Source organism: Phocoena sinus, chromosome 13 (genome assembly GCF_008692025.1).
Source record: "Phocoena sinus isolate mPhoSin1 chromosome 13, mPhoSin1.pri, whole genome shotgun sequence".
NCBI classification, from domain to species: Eukaryota; Metazoa; Chordata; class Mammalia; order Artiodactyla; family Phocoenidae; genus Phocoena; species Phocoena sinus.
This window is the reverse complement of record NC_045775.1, coordinates 63,030,357-63,043,822: the sequence shown is the minus strand read 5'-3', so window position 1 is coordinate 63,043,822 and position 13,466 is coordinate 63,030,357. Positions and strand designations below refer to the sequence as shown.

General features: G+C 35.7%; 1 protein-coding gene across 2 annotated transcripts in view; it reads right to left on the bottom strand.

The window, feature by feature from the left end:
• Nucleotides 1–13,466, bottom strand: part of ALMS1 (ALMS1 centrosome and basal body associated protein) — a 247,530-nt gene that overhangs the window by 206,702 nt on the left and 27,362 nt on the right. The window contains exons 3-6 of one of the 2 annotated variants that reach the window (XM_032652290.1): nucleotides 8,208–8,403; nucleotides 4,704–4,821; nucleotides 1,128–3,267; nucleotides 872–1,021 (exon numbers count right to left, since the gene is read on the bottom strand). The exons of the other annotated variant lie outside the window; for it this stretch is intronic. Of the exons in view, the coding sequence (XP_032508181.1) occupies nucleotides 872–1,021; nucleotides 1,128–3,267; nucleotides 4,704–4,821; nucleotides 8,208–8,403 (2,604 nt within the window). The remainder of the gene's footprint in view (nucleotides 1–871; nucleotides 1,022–1,127; nucleotides 3,268–4,703; nucleotides 4,822–8,207; nucleotides 8,404–13,466) is intronic. 2 annotated transcript variants of the gene reach the window in all.

Sequence of the window (13,466 nt, the reverse complement as noted above, 5' to 3'; positions counted from 1 at the left end):
GTGGTCCAGCGGTTGAAACTCTGCACTCTCAATACAGGGGCCCAGGGTTCGATCCCTGGTCAGAGAACTAGATCCCACATGCTGCAACTAAGACCCGGCGTAGTGAAATAAATAAATATTTTAAAATATAATTGCAACTCAAACTAGCAGCTTTCCAATGACATACTAATCTTATACATGGGAAAACTGGAAAAGGAAAGTAACATTAAGTATACCACATATATGACCTAACTGTCTTTAATGACTAACAGAATGTAAGGATATATTATCAGGAAGTGGGACCCAGATTGGAGCTGACAGTATCAGACAAAACCGGATGAGCAATGGGACCAGAGAAATATTAAAGCCAAAAGATCCAAGAATCCAGGTAAATGAAGCCTTGTATATAGAAGAAAATTGTGACTTCAAGATACCTCTGAAGTTAAAATCTTTCAGGGGTTTCTAAACAAATACTTGAATATGTCAGGGCCTATATACCAAGGCCTGTACATTGAAGGCCAGAGGGGGAAAAAAGCACAACTGAATATCTCCATGAATGAGTCTAATCTTAACACCATTCCAAAGGTTCTTGCTGGCACAATTTGGAAGAGTTAAGATGCCTCAAGATGAAAGGCCTGCAAGCTCCAAAGGATGGCCTTTTCCAAAACACCACAGAAGTCACTAAATCTCATGGTCTACAAAGCACAAATATTTCTTTTACGCCAACCTCTAACAAATTAATGCAGCATATTCCTGGATATCAGATGAAAACCAGATTACACATCACAATTTGGTATTAGAGGATATAAATGGCCCTATACTTTCATCCCCATTTTTCAACTAAAGTATTTCTTTCCCTACCGCATAAGAAATGTCAAACAGAAAAACTTACAGGCTCTTCAAAACTGCTCTCTTCCTTAGATGGTAGCTGTACAGTAGACTGCCAGTGCAGGGAGCTGTCACAAATCTCTAGATCATCAAGCAAATTTTCTAAACCTGCTAGCTTAATGCACTCACCAGTCAAGTCACCTTGGTCACATATCTGGGAAACAGTAAAGAGTAGAAGTAAAAACAAATAACAATACCATTTTCTGAAACAATACTGGAAAAGACCATGTCTCTCCCCAACAATCATTTTATTGTCTCACCTCTCTTTGTAGTTCAACAACTCTTTTCCTGCACACATCATTTTCATCTAGGCTACAGCATTCAGTATCATCCAGAGTACAGATGTCAGATTCAGCCTTCCCCTGCAGGCCCTCTACAAAATAGGAGTCATTTTGCGTAATTGTATAGACAGTAAAACTGGACTTGGCTCCCACAGGCCGAGGAATTTCACCTTGGTCTATATCAGCTTTCAGCAATGTCTCTTGGCCAACTGCAATTAATGATGCATCACTGATCACTGGCAAAGCACCTTGTGACTTTGCATTACATGCCACCAAGTTTGCTGAAAAGCTGCTCCCTACAGCTGCAGATGGATCTTCAATGACGTTACTAGAGTTTCCATTCTTACCCAAAATACAGTTTGAGGAATCTGCAACTTCTTCAAAGGTGTGCTGCTTTAAATCTTGTAAAACCAAAGAATCTGAAGTCCATACTTTCATTGGATAAATAATGTTTGAAGATCCTAACTTCTCTGCAAGGTCAAGAGCAGAAACAGACTTTATCTTCCCAATGGGAAGAAATGGTTCACTGTCTGTATCATACTGAAATAAAGCTGACTGTGTCTTGCAAAGACCAACAGCCTGTCTGAGAGATTTTTCACTTAAAGAAGATGACGACTTAAGCTCTGGACTAAGAGAAAGTGGCTTAATGAATATTTCCTGAGGAGCACTGGGGAGTGATTTTATATTAGGATGCCAGTACAGGGAGCTATCACCATCATCTTTTTTATACAACAATGGTTTTGAAGCTGCTGATTCAAACACCCCAGGAGTAGATTGATAGCGTGGGTGATTAAGTTTATCAAAGAAAAAGTTTTCATCATAATTTAATAGGGAAAGATCTGGATTTTTTGGTTCATTTTCTTGGCTGTCATTTGTTAAAGATTTATTGATGTCAGTTTGGATTTCATTTACTGTACTCTCTTTCTCAGAAGGTTCAATAGAGGCAATAACTGCCTGAAAGGCTACATTTTCAGTAGCATCAACATTTTTCCCACCAAAACCAGAAGGTGGCTTTTGGTTTCTTTCTTCTTGAAAACACAGCTGTTCTGATGTCTCATCTGAGTTGGATTTAATAGTCTGAAGAGGACCACCAAAAACCTCCATCTTAGAGGTATCATGCCCCGTGAAGAGTATATGTGCTTCTGACACTTCTACAGAATTATCAGTAACTACAACATTCTCAATATATTGTATTTCTGAAGATCTGGGATGCACCTCTGAAAATACTAAAGTATTTCTATTCTCCTTTAGTTCAAAACATTGAGATAATTCTTTCCCCAGATCTTCTTCAATTCCTTTATAACCCTCCAAAGAATCCATCTTTTGTTTCATCTCATTCTCAGCAGGAGCCCTTAAATAAACACTCTCAAAATAATGACTATCAGCTGTCAAGGGAACCTCTCTTCCTCCTCTTTCCAACAAACAATGCAAAAAATGTGGCATTTTACTATAAAAGCGAGGAGCAACTTCATGTGGAAAAGAAACACAGTCCTTACTGATTAGACATATTTCTGGATGGTGTGAAGCTCCCTGTTTGCTCCATGGCATATCTGAAAAAGAGGCACTAAAATTGTCACTTTCCTTATGAATTTTATTTTTATCAATTGTGTCAGATGAATCTGAATAAGAATCACGGTCCTTACTGGTTAAATATTTTTCTAACTGTTGTAAAGCTTCCTGTTTCCCATATTGCACATATGAACAAGAAGCATCAAAACTGTCACTTCCTTTAGGAGTTATGTATTCATCACTTGTATCAGATGCAGTTGAAAAAGAAACTTGATCTTTATCAGCTAAATTGGTTTCTGGCTCCTGTATAACTTCTTGTGTCTTCCATGACATATATGAATAAAGAGCATCATAACTATCAGAGTCTTTGGGGGTTTTCAGATCCTCAAGTGTATCACGTGAAACAATCTCTTCTTTAGTCCCTTGTTCAAGAGTTAATAAAGAGCGCTGAGAGTCAATAGCTGTACTACCTATAAGTGGGTGCTGAGATACACTAAAGCAACTGTTAACTAAGTTTGAAGCTACTTCTGAGGCTGCCTGGAATAAAGCTTCACTAACTTCCGATGGTCGAGAAAACCATTCAGTGTCTTCAGACTTACCAGGAATTCCCCTGAAAATATACAGTTAAAAATAAATAAATAACACATTAAAAACATTTATATTTTAAAATACTAACATGAAAAAATACAAAACTGATATGTCACTGAAATCGAGGTTATTTGAAAATATACTGAAAAACAAAGTCCTAATTTCAAATTCCTTTAGGGAATTTGATTGAACAAAGCAAATTTTGAACAATGATTGAACAAAGCAAATTTTTTTAAAACATGAGGTGAACTACCATCCTATGACCCTGATATTTTTAAAACATGAGGTGAACTACCATCCTATGACCCTGATATTTTCTCAGGCTTCCCTCAAAACAACATTGCCCCAAAAAGTGATTCTTTAAATGAAAATATCAAACTTTACTATTTAAAATGTGTAGTTTAGGGCTTCCCTGGTGGCGCAGTGGTTGGGAGTCCGCCTGCCGATGCAGGGGACGCGGGTTCGTGCCCCGGTTTGGGAGGATCCCGCGTGCCGCGGAGCGGCTGGGCCCGTGGGCCATGGCCGCTGAGCCTGCGCGTCTGGAGCCTGTGCTCCGCGGTGGGAGAGGCCGCGACAGTGAGAGGCCTGCGTACCGCAAAAAAAAAAAAAATAAAAAAAAAAAATAAATAAAATGTGTAGTTTATCACCCACCATAATTTAATATTCATTTAACCTGCATTAATTCTTCTACTACTCATTTATTATGCTCTTGAAAACCAATTAAGTGAGCTACTCCCCAAACAAAACAGTAACCCAATCATTGGTTGACTATTGTGAACACTTTTCACAAAAGTAATTTTAAAGTAATACATAGCACAGGGCAGAGGTTTTTACTCTGTAAACATTTATACTTTTTAATTTAAGGCTTCTTTTTTATTTCTAAAAGAAGAAAACATATTCTTGGATAATTCCAAATATGCTTTGGAGAATTCCAGACTTGTCTCTCATTATGACTAAAGGGCATTAATTTGGAGTAACTGTTAATTTCGATGTGTTTATTAGAAAAATCGTGTTAGTTCATATTCGCACCTCCTACGAAGGAGAGATAGCTAGATTCATTCAATATTGGCTGACAAAAATGACAGTGCCAAACAAGCTAGTGACCATGAAATGAATGCTTTTTACAGAATGGGTGTGGGCTGATGAGCAGCAAAAGGGAAGATTTAGAAGGAAGAAAATTAGTGTGCCTTCTAAATTAAAATATGCCTACTATACTAGAATACATTAGAAATTATTTTTAAAGAAACTGAAGTCCCCTGGCTCATTTTTACACATATTACTATGCCAAATCAACATGTATCATGCCTTAATTTAGGGCCTTGTTATCTTCAGAGTGTGTACTGAGAATATCTAGCTCCCAACCCAAAGTCTCACCTGAAGTCATTAATATTAGTAACAACTTAGAAGAAAAGAAAGAGTAGAAAGGTTACATGCAAAAAGAAAAATAAATCATCCTACCTCACAGGAGCAAAATCTAGTTCACTTTGGTGAAACAAGGAATCAGGCCCAAACTCTTGATCTTTTGTCAAACATGTCAGCAAAGGCAAATCAGGAGAAGCGAAATTGTCTTGTATGACTGCAAAGTTTCAAATATAAAGATGTTGGGAATGCTGAAAATTAATTGTTTAGCTTATATAGTATTTTAAAGAACCTAAATATGATGCCATCTGGAAGTTTCTACAAGCATTAGTATGATAATATAACAGCAGCAGCAGCAAATACCATTTATTAATAGCCTGACAAGATCCAGGCACTTAACATACAATATTTTATTTAATCCTCATAACAACCTTGAAGTATAGGTATTTTTATACCCATCTTATAGATGAGGAAACATGATCATAAATCTTAAAAATACTAAGTAATTTGTCCACATTCAAATAGATTAAGTACCAGAGTGCAATCTGAATCTAAACACTCTACTTTTTAGCAAGTGCTCCTAACCATTATGAGTGTTTCTTCCTATCTTACATCAAAGTGTGGTCCACAGACTCCCAGGCATCCCTAAGACACTCTCAGAAGATGCCTGGGGTCAAAATTATATTCAAAGTAATATTAACATATCATGTGCCTTATTCACTCTCACTCTCTCATAAGGATACACTGGAATTTTCCAGAAGCTACATTACCTATGATAAAGCAACATCCTGAATGCAGAAGCAGATTATCAGAACCCACCTGTCTTCTATTAAGTCAGACATTACAGTTTTTTCTTTTTTAAGTAAAACAACGCTAGTCTTCTAAACATTTTTGGTTTGGAAAATAGTTATTTTTCTTAAAAACTAGATAATTTATGTTAACATGCAATGGAGTTGTTACTTTTTAATGAGTTGATAAATATTTTTTAAATTTCTCAGTTTTAATAATTTCTAATATGGGAAAATATCAATAATCCACATCAACAAAAGTTCTCAGTAACTTTAAAGTGTGTCAAGGAAATTCTGTGAACAAGAAGTTTGAGAACTGCTAATATAAAGGAAAAAAAGTTCTTCTGAATTCCTGAATGCCACCTTAAATAAGGTTTATTATAATGTCCTTAAATATGTACAACTAGGTATAAACTCCTTATTCCTTATAGTATTTCTACAACTATAAAACAAAAAATTAAATATTAATAGAAACTATAAAACCAACAGCATTCTATTTCATATTAATTTAAATAGATTGGTGATGTTTTGCTAAAACTGAATTGTTCTTTCAATATGAAGGCAATACTGTTGCTACAGTATACTTTCTTGATTTCAGAATGCCTATAATAATACTGCATACCTTCCCTATCATAACTGTCACACTCTTGTTTTAATCTTTGGTCTGTCTGCTTCCCACCTAGATTATCAACTCCGTGTCTGCATTATTCACAGCTGTACCCTCAGTGCCTAGCAAAGTACCAGCTACATTTAGTAGGCACTCAAAATACAATTATTTATTTACTGAATGGATTAATTAAAAATAAGAAACTGAAAGATAACGATAACCTTTACCACCAAGGACTAATCGGTATGGTTCCTCTTTGGCTACAGACTCAGTCTTAAACCTTCATAACGGAAATCTTTACCCCTCTAAGAATCATGAAGATTTTTTAAAGACCCCACATTTCCTCACATTTTGGCAATTACTGATGGCCTGGATCACTCTTTTTTGAGATACCTAACTGTTCTGGCACCAGTCATCATCATGACATTTGCCATTGGTGAGGTACACCCTACAATGACTGGATTCAAGCATAACAAAAAAGCAATGATGAAATTTCCTCTGGCCATCAGATCCTGGGATCTAATAATTAAAATGTTCTACTTTATCTATAGTAAATGAGAAGCTGGAGTTATAAAACTTTACATTAGAAAATACGTTAGAAGCCATGTAGCACAATCTCCAACCCAATGCTGAAACTATCCTATTAGAGAACTTTGCTTGACATTTTGCTATGACATAATGCTCATTTTTGTTATACAGCCTTTCCAGTATTAAATGGCTCTATTAGAAAGTTCTTTCTTGTATCAAGTTGAAAACAGCCTCCCTATAAGCTACGTAGTCTCATTTTAACCTCTAGAATAGGAATCAGCAAACATTTTCTATAAAAGGTCAGCTAGTACATATTTTATGCTTTGTTGATCACACATGGTATCTCTATCCTATATACTTTTTTGTTTTTACAATCCTTTAAAAATGCTAAAACCTTTTCTAGCTCACAAAATCAGGTCTTAGACTATGGCTAGTAGTTTGCAGACTCCTGCTCTAAACCACTATCCAACTCATCCCATGGTACTATTATTTTCCTTTTACTGTATTGTCTTCCCAAAAGAAGAAGTAGCTTTCATCTATATATCCCTAGCATCCAACACACAGTAGGCACTTAGATATTTGTTAAATAAATGAATAAATGAAAAATACATTGCTTCCTCTTTAGCATGACAGCCCTTCAAATACCTGATCATAGCAAAGTCTTCCCTTTCATCTACTATCATAGTAATCTCCTCCCACAAGGGAACTCTAATGTTAACATCTTTCTTAAAATATAAAACTAAAATTGACTTTGATGATCTACATCACTGAATATACTGGCACTAGTATTTTTACTTGGATAGTATTTGCTTGTATTTGAAAGGAACTTGTTGAATTAATTCCTAACTCTTGCTCCTCTACAAAACTCTGATAAGACAACTCCATGGTTGAATCCCACTCCCTTGACAAAAGTTAATTGTAAAATATGTGGTTGTGGCATTTTCTTCAATTTTTGAAAATAAAAATCTGAAGAAAACGGAAGGAAAAACCAAAGAATATTTGTCTGATATGATTTAGGAATGAAAAAACTGAAATTACCATATTGGCTAAGCATTCTTATATATGTGCAAAAATCCAAAGTAGTGATAATACAATTCTACCTCCTACCTTGATGATCTGAAAAGTACTTAAAGTTCATCTTTTGTAAAGAGCTAATAAATCAGTTCCACATTATACAGAGGAAAGCAGGAAGCTCTACCTCAGACAAGTCATTTAACCTCTTTATCTCAATGTCTGGGTCTGAAAACTTAGGATAATAATATATGTCTTACCTAATTTTAAGAATCTAATGAGCTTAAGCATGAACATTTGTTTTTTGTTTGTTTTTTATATATCATGGAGCCTACACTGCTGAGAGAAGTAGTCAAAGGATAAATATATGGTTTACCCCAAGAAAAGCTCCACAAATTCAGGACTAAGGAGGCATACCCACTAGAGGAAGTTACCACCTTTTTCCCTTCTGAGAGCAACAGGGGGAGATAAAATGAGGAGCAACTGCACATTTAAATATAAATAGGCCAGCTGGCCGGTGTGGAAAACGAGAAATAAGCTACTACCTTTGAGTACAGTTCTACAGAGCTCCTCAGCTCAAGAAAGGATTTAGACGCAAGATTTGCACTCCCCCATAAGTATTTTACAAATGTGAGGTATTACTACTAGTTAAAAATAAAGAGGCATTACCTAGCAATGGAGAACATAAGAGATCGCTGTTCGACTCCTTTACTTGATTATTTGATTGGGTCAATATACCTTCCTCCAGAGAGGGGAAGTCTGTCACTTCAGTCCCTTTCTCTCTCACATTAAACCTGGTCTGGGTTGTATCCAAGGTGTGGGAAGAGTCCATTTCTTGAGGAAGATAATGCCAAGATTCTGTTCTCTAAAACAATAATTTTGAAGGAAAATATGCTAAATCATTAACTGAGTTACCATACATATTAACATTTAGATTAAAACGTCCATTCACGTAGGATACAGCTTCCTATTTCACAACATTCTCATCAAAATTTGTAAAAAGTAAAGCTGTTCTGTGTTTTTCACAATATTAATAACATTTTTGATCTTTTCCCATTATTACCCATCTTTCAACATGTTGAATCACTGGCATTTCTGCTATTCTTTAATAGTTACTTCTCATCATTAAAACAATAAATTTGGTTCTTCATGATGAAATCTTACAATGTGATAATAATAAAACTGAAAAAAAGATTCCAAACCTAAAGCTACGATATTCTCTACATGTGACCACTTCACTGAATTCTTACTTGCTATACTAGTTTCTAGCGGACTTCTCAGTGCAAAACATCATATGGTTCATGTGTAGTGAGTGGTTCACTTGTCTGTTTCAAATATTTACTCTTATATTAGTGGCATGATTCAGAAAAATGTTTCTCAAAGTATCTATAGGAAGGATCAATTTTTCCTACTTCCAATTCATTATAGACTGACATTTTATTAAAATATTAATAAAAATTAACAGGTAACAAGTAAAAAAAATAATAAACTAATTTTAAAAACTAGTAAAAATAACTAGGAAAATGAAATTGAAAAGATATATAAGCCCAAAATACAAAACACAAGTCTAAGTATCTGATTTCTAGTTCTAAAAAACATCAAATTGCTATAAAAGTTTCTAAACACTTCTTTTTTTTTTTTTTTTTTTTTTTGCGATACGCGGGCCTCTCACTGTTGTGGCCTCTCCCGTTGCGGAGCTCAGGCTCCGGACGCACAGGCTCAGCGGCCATGGCTCACGGGCCCAGCCGCTCTGCGGCATGTGGGATCTTCCCGGACCGGGGCACGAACCCGTGTCCCCTGCATCGGTAGGCGGACTCTCAACCACTGCGCCACCAGGGAAGCCTCTAAACACTTCTTAATTCTTGTACTTATCTCTTGACAGTAACAAGCAATTCATGGCCTGGCACCAATCCACAGACCACACTAGGTAGCAATGTTGAAATAAAGTTGAATTAAATACTAACAGTAAGCAGTTTTTAAACACATTTTCTTTTTAAATTTGGTATTAGTTAATAATTAAGAATATTCGTCCTGGGCTTCCCTGGTGGCGCAGTGGTTGAGAGTCTGCCTGCCGATACAGGGAACACGGGTTCGTGCCCTGGTCTGGGAGGATGCCACATGCCGCGGAGCGGCTGGGCCCGTGAGCCGTGGCCGCTGAGCCTGCGCAAATGGAGCGTGTGCAACGGGAGAGGCCACAACAGTGAAAGGGGCCTGCGTACCACACACACACACACAAAAGAATATTCGTCCTATCATGCTATTATTCTTTTATTTTCATTTTAAATTAATTTTATTAGGAATGAGCACTAAATTTGATCAAACTACATTATAGCATCTTTTTTTCCCCAATTACATCTGTTAAAATACAGCAATACATTTCTTCATATTGCAACAACTTCACATTTCTTACTTGGTAGTAGTAGATTAGACCTTAATCATATTTGCTAGCACAGTCTTTTACATTTTCACTCATAAGATTAATCAGTATTTTAGAATGCTTCTTTTGTTTTCTAACCTTGTTCTATATTTTTTTAATATAAGGAAATTTGATTTTCCTTAAAAATATAAAAGATTTCATCAGTGAATCCATTAGACCCAGAAACCTTTTTGATAGCTGGTACTATTATAACATTCTTGATTTCTTCCTAGTTCTAATCCAACTCTATAAGCTTTGATAGGTTTGTATTAAGTCTATTTCATTAAGGTGTTTTTCTTTTTCTTGACTGGATTTGCTAGGAATATATATATTTTGTCTTGAATTTAACAATTCTATTTTCTAACTTAATTATTTGTTTTTCTCTTTGCCATGTTTCTTCTACTTGCAGTTTTTCATTATTTATGTAAAATTTTTTGTTAAATAATGAATTCATTTGATTTACATTTATTTAAATAAAAAGATGAGACATTATATTGATGGCAATCAACATGCTTAGATATATAATGTACTGATTTTCATTATTTTGTAGTCTATTACTCTCCTTCCTTAACCAACTCAATTTTTTTTAAGAGAATATATATTGTTTTTATTCCCAAATGACCCACCCATAAAAATATGTTGTACTACAATTTAGAAAGATTTCACAATTTCAACAAGACTTTTTTCTTTAAAGGATTATTTCCAGTATTAAAAATTCACCAACCAAATGCTCTTACAGTAAGTTAAAAAAAAAAAAAGATACACAACTATCCACTACCTAATATCAGTTATATAGATAGATATAGAGAAAAATATTGGAGTGAATATTCTAAAATATTAACACTACTCATCTATGGCTTATGGAATTATAGACCTTTCACATTCCAAAATATACCAATCCCATCTGTGTCAGATAAATCAGTCAAATCCTTAACATCGAACATTATTACTGGAAACATGCTTTTTACATTTTTAATACTTGAAAATAAAAGGAATACGAGAATGATTATTTTAATTTTTTTCTTTTGAGAGCACTCTATTCAATAGGGGATAGTGGGCCAAATGAACAGGTTTTAAAGCAAGGGAATTCCAGTCATCTTGTGACTCTCATTATAGCAAAATCTCGGGTCCCCAACTCATATCTTAGCCCCTTTGACCGGGGTTTGAGCCTCATCCCATAGTTTATTCCTCACTACTGATGAGAGACATATCCATGTGTTCTCCTGCCCATCCTTTGACCTCCACAGATCACTTACTTAACTCTAGCTCCTCAACTGCAATAATTCTGTAACCTTCTGAAGACAGCTAACCTGTCACATTTACACTTTTCATAATTCCTTTCTTACCTGTATTTCCCTCTTTACCACTCAGAGTTCATAATCATCCTTATAATCACTACCTTGCAAACATCTCTTCTTTCTTACCCTTCTCCCCGACTATCCTATTTGCCTGGCAAAAGTTCAGTTCTGGTTGAACCTTCTGCTTGTCTTAATCCAAGCAGTAGCACACTGCTGAAGAAAGCACACACCTACACTGGTTTTCCTTTAGGCTAATGACATTAAACCTCAAGGGCACTCAGCCTTGCCTGGAAATTCTACTCTATTTTCCGGGTAAGTTGATTGGCTAAAATGATTACTTTATACTTTCTCTCCTCAGAACTACTGAACCCTCCTTCCTCATTCTCCAACTGATGACCTCATTTCCTACTTTAGTAAGTGAAGAACAGGAGGTGGACCTTCCTTATCTTCCTAGCACAAGATCTACAACCCCATTACCTAACCCAGTTTTCATCTTGTGATTTAAAAAAAGTCTTACTATCTATCAAAGACCTTCCCATCTCATTCCATTTTTTTTCAATGATTTCTTTCCTATATGTGATTCTCCCATTTTCCTTCATGCATTTTCCCTTTCTACTGAATCATTCCTCTCTCCATGTAAACATGCTCTTATAATTTCCCCTCATAAAGTAAAATTTTAAAAAATCTGTTGACCATTCTTTTCTTTCTGCTTATTTTGCTGCTATGATTCTGAGTGTTATACCTTTTTAACCAATATAAAAAGGGCCTCAAATCTCTAAATATTTTTTGACAGATGTGAAGAGGGATGACAAATAAACAACAGAATAAATACAAACAAATTTTGAGGGAGAAGTAAAGGTTGGAGATACAAACTTGGGATTTTTAAGTACACAGGCATATTTAAAGCCCTAGATCTAGACAAGAACCAAAACATTCCAACAGGGGCTTCCCTGGTGGCGCAGTGGTTGAGAGTCCGCCTGCCAATGCAGGGGACGCGGGTTCGTGCCCCGGTCCGGGAAGATCCCACATGCCGCGGAGCGGCTGGGCCCGTGAGCCATGGCCGCTGGGCCTGCGCGTCCGGAGCCTGTGCTCCGCGGCGGGAGAGGCCGCAGCATTGAGAGGCCCGCGTAACGCAAAAAAAAAAAAAAAAAAAAAAAAATTCCAACATTTCAAACAGAAGTTAAAAACTCAAATGTGAAAAAAAAAAAAAAAAAAAAAACAAATGTTTTTACAGGGAGGTAAAAGAAATGAGGTACAAGGAGGTAAAAGAAATGAGTAAACCTGCCTGATATTAGAGAGTAATGGGACCTGTGGCCAACTATGCACTGCATGCACACTTTAAAGTATTCTGTTTAAAAATTTTTAAAACACTGTGCCCCCCCAATTTTTTTTCTGCAAACCACATTTGAGCCATATGCAGGTCCACAGCTTGCAACCTCTGATTTTAAGGTTTAACAGGGGATGAGAAAGAATAGCCAGAGGAGTAGAAAGAAAACCAGGAGAAGCCGAGAAAGGAAATAATTTTAAGAAGTTAAGCATTGGTTAAGAATATGAAATGCTATTTATTGCATCTAAGATGAGGACAGAAAAGTGCTTACTGTATTCAGCTACACAAATTTGTTGGTGACACTTGCTTTCACAGAAGTGAGGACAGAACACAAGAAGATCAAGTAGAAGAATAAGCAGATCCCAGCCAGTAGATAAGGCATATATATCAAAAAGGAAAAAGGAAAAGAAATACAATGGATATGATTGTCTATACATTAAAAAGTCCTAAAGAATCTACAAAAGAACTATACTAGAACTAGTAAATGAGATTAGCAAGGTCATAGGATACAAGGTCAATATTGAAAGTCAATTATATTCCTATATAATTGTGATGAACAGTAGGAATTGAAATTTTTTTAACATTTCAGTAAGTCTAATACAAACATGTATTGAGTTTGGTACACTGAAGGCAACAAAACACTGATGAAGAAATTAGCAATCTAAATAAAACTGTAAGAACTGTTGTGTCTATGGATTAGAGAACTCAATATTGTTAAGATGTCAATTCCCTTCAAATTGATTTACAGACTCAAGGCAATTTTAATCAAAATTCCAGCAGACTTTTTAAATAGAAATTGACAAACTGATTCTAAAATGTATATGGAAATTCAAAGAATCTAGCATAAACAAAACCATTTTTAAAAAGAAAAACAAAGTGGGAGAACT